The sequence below is a fragment of the Lissotriton helveticus genome, chromosome 3_1 (assembly GCF_964261635.1).
Source record: "Lissotriton helveticus chromosome 3_1, aLisHel1.1, whole genome shotgun sequence".
Taxonomy (NCBI): Eukaryota; Metazoa; Chordata; class Amphibia; order Caudata; family Salamandridae; genus Lissotriton; species Lissotriton helveticus.
In genome coordinates this window covers 1,571,476,307-1,571,490,794 of record NC_136061.1, presented here as the reverse complement: position 1 = coordinate 1,571,490,794, position 14,488 = coordinate 1,571,476,307, and the positions used below count along the sequence as shown (strand labels likewise).

General features: G+C 40.3%; 1 protein-coding gene across 2 annotated transcripts in view; it reads left to right on the top strand.

Moving 5' to 3' along the window:
* Positions 1 to 14,488, top strand: part of CDON (cell adhesion associated, oncogene regulated) — a 152,366-nt gene that overhangs the window by 80,711 nt on the left and 57,167 nt on the right. For both annotated transcript variants that reach the window (XM_078682327.1, XM_078682328.1), the window contains exon 4: positions 13,249 to 13,395. In XM_078682327.1, coding sequence (XP_078538453.1) covers positions 13,249 to 13,395 — 147 coding nt within the window. The remainder of the gene's footprint in view (positions 1 to 13,248; positions 13,396 to 14,488) is intronic.

Here is a 14,488-nt window from a genome sequence, read left to right as displayed (position 1 = left end):
TAGCAGATGTTTGGGATGCCAGAATATTTGAGAAATTAACGTAATCTCTCATTTTGATTTTTTGTATGTGTATATTTCTAATCTGGATTAAAATCTACCCCTAAATGTTTTAAACAAATATAGGTTTCATATAGAGTGACTTCAGCCAATACTAAACTTGTCTTCAATTGCTGCTATTTGGTAGTTGTAGTTCTTGCTCCTGGCTCCCAGTGTCCTAACTGGATTATAAATATATGTCTTGCTACATACCTTTTTTGATGAAGTTAAGTGTTGACCATAGCAGTTGTGTTACAAACCTTGGATGACAATATTGCAGTGCCTGTTTAATGTTTTTCCAAAGTACTGCCTTTAAGCATTGGTTCTTTCATAATGTTCTTCCTTTTTCAATATTCTCCTTTCTCAGGCGGGCAGGCAGACTCTTGTGCCCTTGTGCATACAGCAAGTAATTGTATTTTGTAGCTTATCCTGTTCCCAGTGTTTTTGTTGTTGTCATTGGAGCCCATAACTGTATTCACTTCTTTCCTTACTCAGCGTTATCCTTCCTTAACTTGTCCTTTAATCAAGGGAATGTTCCTAGTTCCTTCAAAGAGGCAATAATGGTACCTCTACAAAAGAAAGTTGGTGAGGACCTCCTCGAAACTGTTGTCCGATTTCCCTACTCCCGTACTTGCCAAAAATACTAGGGGCCAACATAGCTTGTAAACATTGCTCCTTACATGAGGACTCAGATTTTCGTAACCCCTGCCAAGCTGGCTTCCGTCTAACACACTCTACGGAAGCAGTTATCCTCTTGGTCATGGATAATATGCAGGAGGAAACGGAAAGAGGCATTACTCATGTCCTCTCTTCCTCCTTGATCTCTCAGTGGCTTTTGACATGGTCAACTTCAATCTTCTGGTTGACAACGTAGGGGCTGCATGACTCTGCAATCAAATGGATCATCTCCTTTTTAGATAGATCTTAATTGGCTCAACCGCTCCTTCGATTCTCTGAAAGTACATCTGAATTGTGGTGTACCAAAAGGCTCTTCCCTTTCTCCTCACTTCATAAACCTTTACGGTGCACTCTTAAAAAAAAAAAAAAAAATGAAAGCCAACATTTTTACTTATTCAGATGATAAGTAGCTTCTTTTTACAATTGACAACAGCTGTAAATGTAAGAAGTCTTTCCAAGACACTCGGTTGTTCATTCAGGATTGGATGAACAGCAATCATCTGAAATTGAACTCTGGCAAAGTAGAGATGGTTATCACCAAAAATAAGCTTGATCTCTGGAGTCCTTTCTTTTGGTCCACTGCGATGGGAACCGCCCTCCCCATCCCGCCCACAAGAAGTGGGGAAGAGCCTCAGAGTTCGTTTTGACAATGAGCTCACCCTGAAACTGCAACTTGGATCTGTGATATCATCCTGCTTCCTCCAACTCTACAGTGTAAGATAATAAATGTTTTCACTGTAAATGCACTGAACAAGTCATGATTTCCCTGGTTAAATCGGGAATTGATTATTCCAATTCCCTCTATTTGGGCCTTCTCAGTTACCTCAACCGTAAGCTTCAGTTGGTTCAAAACTAGGCTGCACGGCTGATCTACCAACTTCCTAGACATTACCACATTTCTCAAGCAATGATAGATCTCCACTGACTCCCAGTCGCCCAGAAATTCATTTTCAAAGTCCTCCTCATGAAAGCCCATCTTTCATAAAATCCCGTATCTATAAGTACATTCCCGAATTGACAACTAAGATCGACCCATCCGCACTATCTATCGATCCCTCGAATCAACAGGATCCAGATTATCAGTCATTGCCCCCCTTATCTGGAACTCCCTGCCCCTGGAAATTAGGATGACCCACAACTATGGGAAACTCAGACAGATGTTAAAAACATGGCTCTTCAAGCAACCCTATAATTAATACTTTAAGCGGCCTCATTGTTGGTTACCTCAGCGCCAAGAAACCGTCTGGCGTTTGTGCGCTCTGCAAGAAATAGTAGTGAAACATAACATAGTCCTTGAGTCCCAAGCCAATTTGGCCTTTAAAGTTATGCAAGGCATCCTCTGGCTTTAGCTCTGCCTACCTCATTAAATAATTACATAGGAGATAACTTCTTTTACTGACCGCATGCATTTCCTCTTCAGTTATATATAAAAAAAAATTACAGCGTTGTTTGTTTGAATTATTGTCTGCTGGATAACCCAGGACTGCCACAAGGTTTTCTAGTGCCCGTGGGTAAAGATACATTTCCCCATCTTGTATAGGGGAGGAGAGAAGGAAATCTGGTGCTCCTCTCTGTTGATAAACTAGTACCTTCTAGGTGGCTGGTTCTTAACCTTTTGACTGTTGTGGACCACACTTAATCATTATTGGAAGCCAGGGGTCCCCACTGAATCATTATTGGAATGCGGGACCCCCTCCTTGAGTCATTACAAGAAGCCATCAATTTTGATGTTTTCAGCCGTTAAACAATACACAACAAAATACAGAAACCAGGATTTGTCAAACAAATACACAAATGATGCAATTGAGACCGCTCATTGTTGATGCTGTATTCTGTTTGGTGTCCTTGCACTGCTCCCACAAATCAATCTGAGAATAATAACTTAATTTCTAGCTTCCAATTTCAAATTCCTTCCCTTATACTGAACATTTAAAAATGTTCAGTTTTACAATTTGCTTCTTTATTTATGTGTAATTTATTAACCTGTTATTATTATTTAATTTTCTAAGCAGTCATGGCCCCCCTAAGTATGCTTTGCAGACACCCGTGGATGCCTGGAAAACTTGTTAAGAACCACTGCTGTAGACCAAATCCTGAGTTCTTGTGTTATTTCTTCAAATGAAATGAACCTGACATACAGCTCAAAATACTGGCAGTTTTGAGCAGAGGACTATTGAGTGCCCCCATGCGGATCACATTTTCTGCCTTTATATGGAGTGGGATGTAGAAACCTATCTGCTAAGGACTTGGATGAGTTTTCCAGTCTAGTTCAAATCCCTACTCCTAATTTGATGATTGTCCTTCGTGTTCTTGGTTTGTCCTAGCCCTGGAGCTTTTAGGTTTCACCCTGATGTTTGATTGGTTGAGTGCATCCTTCCACTGTTTTTGCAAGTTATTGTGGCATGTGAGATTTAGCACTCATTGGGATTGCATGTCCAGTTCCTTCGTCTGTCTCCCCCCACCCCCCCATCACACACACAATGTCTTCATATCACTCTCTGCTCCAATTTCCTTACCATGCTGCCTTTTGGTCTCTCTCGCTGCCCTTTTCTCCTCTTTCTACTACTCTTCCCGACCCTCCACCTGCTACTCCGTGTTTTTGCCAATGCTTGTAGAATTGTGCCACATACATTGGCGAAGCCAAAAAGCCGAAACCAGACATTTTGGAAAGTTACTCTGAATACTTACAAGATGACTGTTTTTGCAGTACAATTCTGCAGTCCGTGGCAAATATAATAATTGCAGACAGCAAATATTGGCAAAGCAACACTTGTTGGCTTTACCGATGCTTGTTACCTCTATTAACTGGGTCTTTGTCTCACTTTAACCGCTTCACCGTGGTGCACATTCCCCGGCGGTGCGGGCGAATTAGACGCGTGCGCAGATCGGATGGCCCCCGGCCGTCCGATGCCCACCCTGTATGGAAGTGGCTAAACTACTGAGTTGTGTTATTCTTTTGTTTTCGAATATTCACACGTGCTTTGTTTTTCCGTCTCTCTTACACACACACATGGTAGAGCTTATATCTAAACAGAGTCAATTTCAATGATTATGTTTGTTAACTGCATAGCCTGAGAAATCAGTGACTTGTATATAGGGACACTGTTTGTAGGCTTTTGAATAAACAGACTCTTTATGCAGGTTACAGCTTGATGCGGTATAGTGTGCAAACATAATGTACCATGTTAACTCCTTCGCTGCGGGGGTTAATTCCCCGCTGTGCTGGGGGTGAAGGGGGGCACGCACAGCGCCCCCATGCTGATGACGAGCTGAGCCCGTCATGAGCTGCGGCGCTCCGGTGCTCATGACGAGCTCAGCTCGTCACAGGTGCATTACCTGCCGTGGAACGCTCAGCACAGCAGGGGAATTATCCCCGCGTGTGAGCGTTCCACGGCGCATGACGAGCTGAGCTCGTCATGAGCATCGGAGCGCCGTGGCTCATGACAAGCTCAGCTCGTCATGAGCATGGAAGAGGTTAAGCCTAATGTGCTTGATTGCATTTTATAGTCTTGCATACGCATATTTCTTTTATAGTATCTGGAAACTTCATTTTTTACTTTGGTGCAATATATACCACACTCTTATGTGATGCTGCATGATTTTAAAAATCCTAAAACACATGTTTACACACAGAAGTCGCAAAAGGTTGAAAGTACACGTTGCACACGTTAGACACGGAGACACATGATACAGAGACAAAGTGTAGGGAAGCATTGTAAAAGCGTGCATTAAAACGTGAGGATATTTTCTTTTTATAAGATGACACTAATGCAGGGCTCGAGTTGGGGTACCACGCGGGTGGACGGCGTCCCCCACTTATTTTACCAGGTGGAAGCCGTCCCCCCTGCCAAACAGCTGGACTTCACTCTTTGGCCTTTGCGGGACGAGATCGGAGCTCACTCAGCACGCTGCTCACGCGCTGGCTTCTCAGATGCAATCGTATCTAAGGGGTGAGCGAGGGGAGGCAATGAGCCTGATGGTTCAAGCCACCTTTCGTGAAGTCACTTCCTGTCGTGACATCACTTCCGGTGACAGCGTCCCCCCCACTTCTTTTTTTTTTTTAGGACTCGTGCCCTGCACTAATGCATATAAATGAGTTGTGATAATGAATTTTAATGCATATGTTGCTTATTAATGCAAATTGATGAAAATTGTGATGCTAAGTGAATTGGCTTAGTGTTGTTCATGCTCTTTTCTGAGAATGTACCAGTTAGGAAAGTTTGCGCAAAAATATGCAGCAATGAAGTCCAAGTTGCAGGTTTTGTAAAATGATACTAGAGACTATAGTTGATGAAATAATATTAAAATCTAATTTTGTAGGATGAAATTAGAAAAACAAGCATTTATATGAATGTTGTGAAAAATTGTGGTAGTAGCGCATTTCTAACGTTAGCCATTTCCATGTAATAATTTGTGAAAACATACACATTCTTTATTTGAATTAATTTGATTTCATTTTATTGGATGCTGATTTAGAGCTCATTTCATTTAAACATGCAATTCTAATTCAAAGGCCTTCCTGAAATGCTTTTCCCCAGTGCTAACTTTTCCCCTGAATGAATGCAATGGATCGTTCTTTACAAGTGAAATGTTGAATGTTTATCCTGTACGTGTTTTCCCCTAACATTCCGAAATGTTTCTTTAACGTTCACAGTGAATATTCCTGTGGGAATAGAATTTCAGATATAGCTATAAGCCACAACTGTGTATGTCTTTTCTACCAATGTTAGGCCTGTGTGGACTCACACACACTTCATCTTTGATGACTAGCATGGGAACCAGTTTGATGTTTCAACCATCTCATGTGACCTGATGTGAATATGTAAAAAGAAGAATTGATGGACAGAATGTAGAACAATCTCATACATTCACCCCAGTACAGAGATCTGGGCCAAAATGAATCGTTTTTTTGCTTACCACTCCATTCCAGTTTGGACCCAGCTGTATGCAAATCAGTCTTGACCCTGCGCCCAATGGGAACAGGCCAGGTTCTCCCTGGACTGGAAACACGCATCCTAGGACCGGTTTCGGGCTTTCAGCCCTCATCAGCCAGGATAGCTTGACTCCAGTGGCGTGGAGAGCACAGGTTCCACATCTGGGCATACCCTTCCCACTCGGGTGAAAAATGCAAAAAGAACAATTGATGGACAGAATGCAGAAAAATGTCATACATTCAACCCAGCACAGAGATCTGGGCCAAAATCCTTCGTTGCTTTCCTCACCATACCATTCCAGTTTGGACCCAGCCATATGCAAATCAGTTTTGACCCTGCATCCAATGGGAACAGTCCAGCCCAAGCTGTCAGGCCAGGTCGTCCCTGGACTGGAAACAAGCATTCCAGGACCGGTTTCAGGCTTTCAGCCCTCTTCAGCCAGGATAGCTTGACTCCATCACTTAATTACGCACAACAGGCATTCCCAGAGAAACTAGTGAGAGACCTAGAAAAAATCCACTGCTCAGCCTATAAAAAGTTATTTCGCCTACCCGCATGCACCAGGAATAATCTAGTGCGGTTAGAATTTAACCTGAACCAACAAAAGCTGGAAGAGATGGCCTCTCTGAGCAAATACTTCTATCTTACCATGGCGGCACCAGAGAACACAATGAAGTCTACCATAAAAATTATTTTTTGGGAACCCGGCAATCCTGGTCAGCCAGCCTTTCCGCTGCCAAAGACGTTTTGAAACTTGCAATAGAGCACTGGGACCCCAAGATAATCAAGTATACTGCTATCAAAAGTACAATAAAAAAACAAGTTTGCCTTTGCTCTCGCACCTCAGACATGGAATCATTGGAATCAAGAGGCTTTCACGAGTCCCAAAGCCTCCCACATACAGAGTACAACCCCAAACTTCATCTTACGCAGGCTGTGGGGAGACAAGCCCTACACAGGATCGTAGCGTTTAGAATACATCCTCTTCCCCCTTAAAGAATTATACCCCTCCGGGTCGACAAAAATGGCTATCATGGAGTGTCTGCTCTGCAAGTACAAACGTGAGTCCATGGCCCATATCCTACCTTCCGCCTAGACCGGAGACTTTACCTTAGGCCCATCTTGCTACAACGGGGGAATAGAACTGCAAAGGAGGCAGTCCATCAACTGTACACGCTGGACACAGTGAAGCATATGGCTACGTTTGGTAAATTTGTACAACAGACTCGTATGAAGCTGATGGACTCTACCAGCTAAGCTAAGTAATCGGGCAAGCACCTGCGCTGAGGTGATATACCAACTTGAACTAACTGCTTAGCTTAACGGGAGCATGTACAACTGATGGCCGAGTTAAAAAAAAAAAAAAAAAAAAGCTTTCTTGGACTTAATGATCATTGAATTTTAGACCCTTAGATTTTATCATAATGTTTATTGTTTTAAATTGTTCAACTTTTAAAATGGAGTGTTGTTTTTCTACTTTGTTGTTTTATTGTAATGCTTTTGAGTAGCCACACAAATAAATGTATTCATTCAGTGGCGTGGAGAGCACGGGACCCACGTCTGGGCATACCCGTCCCACTGGGGTATGCCCAGACGATGGTGGTGGGATTCCATGACTCTGGACGTTTCTAAGAAAAACTCTATAAAAGAAGAAACCCCCAAAAACTCTATAAAAGATGAAACCCCATAGGAGAGGCAACGGAACGCCATTGATTTTGCTTCATGAGACCCGATGGTTATGTTGGTCATTGCTTTTGGACTGTTTGTCGATATTACAGTCTGCAGCTGATTGGACTGAGACCTTCTTTGTTGAACTATTTCTATATTTTTCAATTTTCCTTTATAGCTTCATTGGTATGCTAATGGACTCTCCCCTTATGGACTTTAAGTCTGGACTTCCTCCTTTTTCGAAGGGCCTGAACAGTTAGAAATGTTAACCATCCTTCTGCCTTGAAGGGTAGTGTGACTTTGTAACTTTGCAAATTGAATCTTATTCAATAAAGATTTACCTAAATGTTTTGTGCTTTAATGCAAGCTGTTATATTCTTGACTGAAGTCAATAAGGAATTACTAATTTTTATGAATTTTGATTCTTTAATACAAGAACCAAATTAATATAAATCTTGTGTGAGTCTACTATTGAGTCCTGTTGGTTCTTCCATTTAAACTGTGCATCTGTACTGATGTTTTAAATATGTTGTAGCGAGAATCAGGGAGCCCTATCAGAACATGAGGTTTTACTTCTTTCGTTCTGTGTTGCAATTGCAGAGCTTTTGGTTTGCATAATCCTCACTCGATTTAACTTCTTCAGGAGGTTGGATCTTCCCGTTGCTATTCTTTATTTTTACAGTATGGTCTTAACAGTGGTGTACCTAAATTTGATTTCTGACTTGAGTTTTTGTCACCCTAATTTTCACCCCTCCTATCAGCGGAGAAATATTCACCAGAGGATCATGGCCTCTGGTAATGGAAACGTTTCATATTGCCTAATCGTAGACCGCCCAGTATGGTTAGAGTAGTAAAGGGAGTAGCCGTAGGAATAGAAAAGTTTTGCAGACGCTGCAACATAGGTTATGTGAAGCTCTGTCTTTCTGCTTCTTGATAAAGTTGGCGTTCATTCTATTGTGCGAGACTGCACCAGATGTCTTTGTGTTGTTCTGTTCTCTGTGGTTTTGGCAACAGTCGACCCATAGTTGGTACCATATACTTTGCTGCTTTCACGTAATGTCTATTTATTACTGCTTTTGCACCCCATATTTATCTTCTGCTTGCTTTCTTGCTTTACTAACATGTTTTGAATGTATACTTGACTGTGTGAAAGTAGATAAGCATAACTGATTGAAACATAGAGCAGATTTGTAATACTTGATATGTCCATCAGATTTATTCCATTTGTAAGTTTGATAGCTCACTCATATTTGGAAGTTTGTGTATTGGTTCATAATTTACTCTTCCATATTCCTTCAGGGTCAACTTGGGTCTAAAAAGATGATATATTGTTTGGGATCCTAGTACTAGTGCTTAGTTTGTAAATGACAATGAAATGTGCTTCACAAAGGAAGAATGTGCAGAATTGTGTGATGAGGTGGAAGCAAGGTGACCTCTGCCTGCCTGGCAGAATGTTTTAAAAACCTAATTCTATTTTGTGAGCAAACTGAAAAAAAGAGCAGGTTCCATCACTAGACACTGGAAAAATCTCAATGCAGGCTGTCCGTGCCTCCCTGGGGAACACGGCCACTCGCAGTGATTTTAATTGGCAGCCAGTCAGCATGGTCCGTGAGATCTATCATAGCTCTCAGTATCTAAACTGTTTGATTTGTTTGCAGGTTGCCTTTCTTGCACCATTCTGGACCTCTGTAGAATACTGCTTACTTTTTTACAGTACCCAGTAAGTATGCTGGGATTCTGCAAAGGTGGATTTACATTGTGATTCCGTACTGAAATAGAAAAAAAGTTTAGCTCACTCTGCATAATGAATGTGGTTTTTGGTTTAGGGTTACTGGGGTGCCAGAGTATCCCATTGTGAATTTTTTATTCTGCCCAGTATCCCACACTGTTTTTTGAAGCATATATTCTTGATTCCTGGCGTGTAGCCAGCCACTGCTACCGGTTCTGCAGGAGAAGGTCTGGTGAGGATGTCTGCAGATGCCTTAAGCTCTACTTGCAGGCCAGGACCTGGTGTTTAGAGTTTGTAGTTACTAGGTCTGGTATTTGCTGAACCAGTAATTCTATGCCTGGAAACATGGGTTACTCAATTGCCGAGAATTATATCTTCCTGCCTGCCCCCTGGCATTACCACTCTAAAGTACACGTACCGAGGGCCACATCGGTAACATTCAAGAACTGTACTCTGTGAAATTAGCAAGCTTTTTGGATCCCATCTGTCGAGTCTTGAAATGGTGGGGTGGCATTGTATGATCTCCTGATAGCTGAGAATTTTTTGCCGACACCCGAAGGTGTAGCTTTGACCATTTGTGTACTTGAAGTCCTAAGAAACCACAATGCTCTAGGAAACAATTTAATTGTCTCGCTTCCAAGATTTATTTTGTACATCCCTTTACTTTATAAGATGACAAGGAAAAGTATAGTTAAGTCAATCACCATTTGCCGGAATTGCTCTTAGACTGAAGAATTTTAAATGTTAGCATCAAATTAAAAATAGTATGCAAAGCACAGTAAATAAATAAGACCTACAAGTTCAGGAGAAATTTCAGGTGGATATTACAACGGGAATATTACAATCAATAAACAAAATGGCCATAGTACCCTCAAAGAATCAACAAAACTTTTTTTTTTTTTTTTTTTACCAAAATACTCTTCACCTTCCCACACCATGAACCTTACTAAATAGAGGTTAGTGGACTCTCAGACTGCTATTGACCGCCAGATATAATCTTTACTCTCTTTGTCAAAGCAAGCCAATGCCTCCCCACCTTACATCACTGCAATCCTCTCTTGCTAGGGGTCCAATGAGATCTCTGCCATCCGCTGACTTTCCTCTGCTTAGAGTACTCCAACGTTCCTTGTGCCACATACTTTCACTTATTCTGCCCGCATAGGCGTCTCTGTTCACTCCCCCACCTTCCCACCCCCCCTCCCATGGAAAACAATCACACATCAAGTGTGCCACCTACGTGATTTTGCAGACATGCCTTCCAGCGTCCTGATCTTTCATAGTTTTATGGTAACTGAACTGTAAAACAATATATGTGTATGTTTATTTTGGCCATGGCGATAATGATAAATCACGTTACACTTTATTTAGCAACTTTACTTATAATGGGACCTTTACATGTTTATTACTGCAGTGTAAAGGTGAAATTCGAGCATATTACCACTGGTCAGCAAAACTGACTGGAGAAACACTTTTTACTGTCTCACAAATTGCATGTAACAATTGCATTAGACTAGAAAGCAAGTCTCCAAATAGTCAGTGTCTTCAAAATGATTCTACCATACTTCACAAATTTATCCTCTTGCATCCTAGTTTTAGTTAATTGCCTGTTACAATAAGCATACATGAAATAATCCATGTATGGAGGTACACACTGTATAATGTGCGGTTTATTACTGTTGTTTAGGGAGGGGGAATGGCTTTGTTTATCGTGAATCATGGCCACTCCCAACACTCAACAATGGTAATAAATAGCAAAATAAACTCTGCATCTAATAGGTACATACACATATAAGATTTTGGCACATGACTGTGAATTTTAACTTTGCCACGACCTAATGCAGGTACAACTGGTAATTTGTTAACATCGAGTGATGGGGATTTATTAAAATTCCATTGGACATTACAATAAGATCAGTACGATGCATTATGGGACATTTATTTTTTAAGTACTGATCATGTGACTTTTAGTACAAATCACCATGCATGATGCACTGTGAGCTTACATTGTTTCCACCTGTGAGCAAGGCTAACGCCGAAACCAGCAAGGATACGGAAACCCGTGCTGCTTCGCCTTTGGAATAAATACTCCGTCTCAGAAATAGGCCTCAGTGTTTGTTTGGTTTTGATGGGCTGCTCCATGCCCATTGTTTCTGAGGCCGCCCTGTAGGGTCAGGGGCTCCGTGTGCTTGGTGATTGGTTTTTTGGAGATATATATATATATATATGTATGTATGTATGTAGGTATATGTATATATGTATGTGTATATGTATATATGTGTATGTATGTATATATGTATGTGTGTGTATATATATATATATATATATATATGTGTGTGTGTGTGTATATATATATATATATATATATATATATATATATATGTGTGTGTGTGTGTGTGTGTGTATATATATATATATATATATGTGTGTGTGTGTGTGTGTGTGTGTATATATATGTATGTGTATATATATATATATATATATATATATATATATATATATGTGTGTGTGTATATATATGCACTAATGGTATTATACTGTTGTGACCTCATCTATGCATTTATGCAGATACAATCTTGCTTTAATCCAATGAATTTATTCAGTCATATTAATTTCTGCATTTCCATGTGAATTAAACATTAGGAGTATGCACTTGCAACCCATATACTCAGTGACGCACAAATATACCGTAATAGTATTTTCTCTATGTTTATTGAAGTCACATGGTGTGCATTGGCATTTTAAAAAACCAGGCATTGTGGGTAATGTTTGACTGTGAACAAGGGCAACTGCCCGAAACGCGTCAGTTTCGTTTGCTGCTTTTTACCCGAATAAATAACATCTTGCCTTATATTTGGATTCGTGCTGGCTTTCTGTTCCTGGGAGACCGGAGTTGCAGTTTGCATTTTGCGTGTATATATATATATATATTCACATATTTAGATGTTTTTTTATTGCACAAAATGCTGTGGTATGAAATCCCATTTTCACAGGCTCTTGTGAAATATGGAAAGTGTTTCGTGGTTCCCTGTGACGTAGGGACCGTATCATTATGACCACATCTTAACCATTGGCAGAGCTTTACCATTGTCAAGGCAACTTAGGATAAGAAGAAAAGAGTAGTAAATTATGTGGCTTGGTTTACTAATTTACGTGGCAAGAAAAGGCAAATTATGGACCAATTCTCTGGCAGTATTACTTTGATGCCCGACTTAGAAAGACTTTAGTTGAACTCTGTGTAAAATGTAGCACAAGTGGTCAATCCATAACTGTGGTATACGTCTCTGCCACATAATCGCATCTACTGGCTCCGATCAAGACATTTTTATTGCAATCAATACCGGTCGTTGGCTGGAGTTTGAGGAGAAACATCTTTCTATCAGCAGAATGCGTTTTGTAACCAAACAAATGGTATATTTTCTAAAAACGCTACATACTTCTCTGCATAATTAAAGGATTGCTTTCTTTTACTGCAGGACGCCAAACAGTGTAGCCTAGAATTCCACTTACTGTTTCAATAAAAAGATATCTTTGTGGAATAAAAAACATGGTTTTAAGCTTACTACCACAAAGTAAACATGTAATATAAAAGTACACAGGGGATAACTTGTATAATATGGTCTTAACTTGCCATATTTGTGTTATAATATTTATAAAACACTCCGCTTTCGGCCTCTTGGTTCGAATTTCCCAGAATCCTTCGGCGGTAATACTAGCCCATATTGCAAAGTTACTTGGTATGTCTCCCCTGTGTAAAAATAGATCTATTAAAGTCTTGTATGTTTTACCGTTCACCCACCTGTGCAAAGCGTATCCAGCGTCCACAACCCAGTCTCTCTATGTGTTTACCATTGTTGTATCTGTTGATACCAATTATTGTTTTTCTGTCCTGCTTTTGTGATCAAAATGGTTTGGCGTGTGGTCAGCAAATCAAGTATGTATCTGTGCAATTTCATATGCAAAATTTAATAAAACCCTTTAAACAACCTTTCATGTTATGCTCTTGAATGTGGATGCTATCTTTAGCCTCGTCTGTCTTCACAGCATCAAAACCTACTGGGCGGAAAAGATTAGAGCCCTGTTTTGAGATTTTTGTTCTCAACGTACGTTGAGTTTGCTGCATGAGCTACAGCTTTTTGAAACAACTCAGTTCCATTTCCTTTTCGGCTACACAAAGTATGCATCAGCCTTTGTATTTTGTTTCAGATCTCGGTGACTTCGATTCTACAGTTAAACACCCACTCATTGTGGAAGAAAGGAACGCTGCCTTAATTAAGTGCAATATCCCAGAAAGTAACCCAAAGGCACTAGTCCGCTACAGAGTTCGGGGGAAATGGCTGGAACATTCCACTGGTAATGTCTTCCCTGTACTAAAATCTATCTTCTACATAGACCTTTCTGATTGCCTGTTGCAGCATATTCCCAGCTAGTTGCTCATTGTTCTTATTTCTTCTCTGTTGCTTTATAAAATCCTCCTTGAATCAACATTTCGTCATGTGTTAGTGCTCCAGTGTTGTTAACCCTTCAAGCAGATGCTTATCCATTTTAAGGAGATTGCAGAAATCGTGTTGAACCAATTTTCAGCAATATAAAAATTACACTTTAAATAACCAAATGAGGGCACAAAGCTTCCAACGTCATTTAATTGTTTTTCCTGCCACCTTGTAAGTGATGAATAACATGTTTGATGTTATATGTGCTCTTATACAGATTTCTGTGTGATATGCGCTTAAAGTGATGCTAGCACATTGATCAGTTGCTTTAAATATAACTCAAGAATGTTATCTCTGAACTGTAAACGTACTGCTCTGTTATGTGCCAATAAGTCTAATTTTATGCTGATAGGAGTACTTGGTTCCTATCCCATTGCTTGCCACACTAATGTGAAGCACTTTGGTTATATTGTGAGTGAATGTGGAACTCCTTTTTTTATGTTACTACTTTGTTTCGTTGGGTATAGCACTAGCAGGCTTTGTTATAGCTCTAATTTCTGGTTTTGTTTTGGGAAAGAATATTCACTTTGGGTGAGGCCAGTTGTGGAGATCTGCACCACAATGTTTTTGAATGAATCTATACTTGCCTCCTGAAATCCATCAATTATTTTCCTTGAAATTACATTTTTCTGCCTTGGATTCTTTTTTTCTTTGAAAAATATTCAGGGCCTATTGACCACACCTTTGGCACTTAATGAAGATAATTGGCTCTCTTTGTTAAATCTGAATTTTAACATTCATCCCAAAGTGAATGATGGCTAGTAAGGGTCTTAGTACAATTTGCCTCAATCGGCAATCGGTGTTGGGTATACACAGCTGTTTCCTACATAAATACCTGGCTTTTCTACACTGTATCTGGTCAGCACAGATTTTAAGTTACCAGTTGCCTTGGGTCTATCTGTGCAGGCTTGCTGTATGTGACCCTTATCTGTTGTTAGCTTCTATGGGTTTCT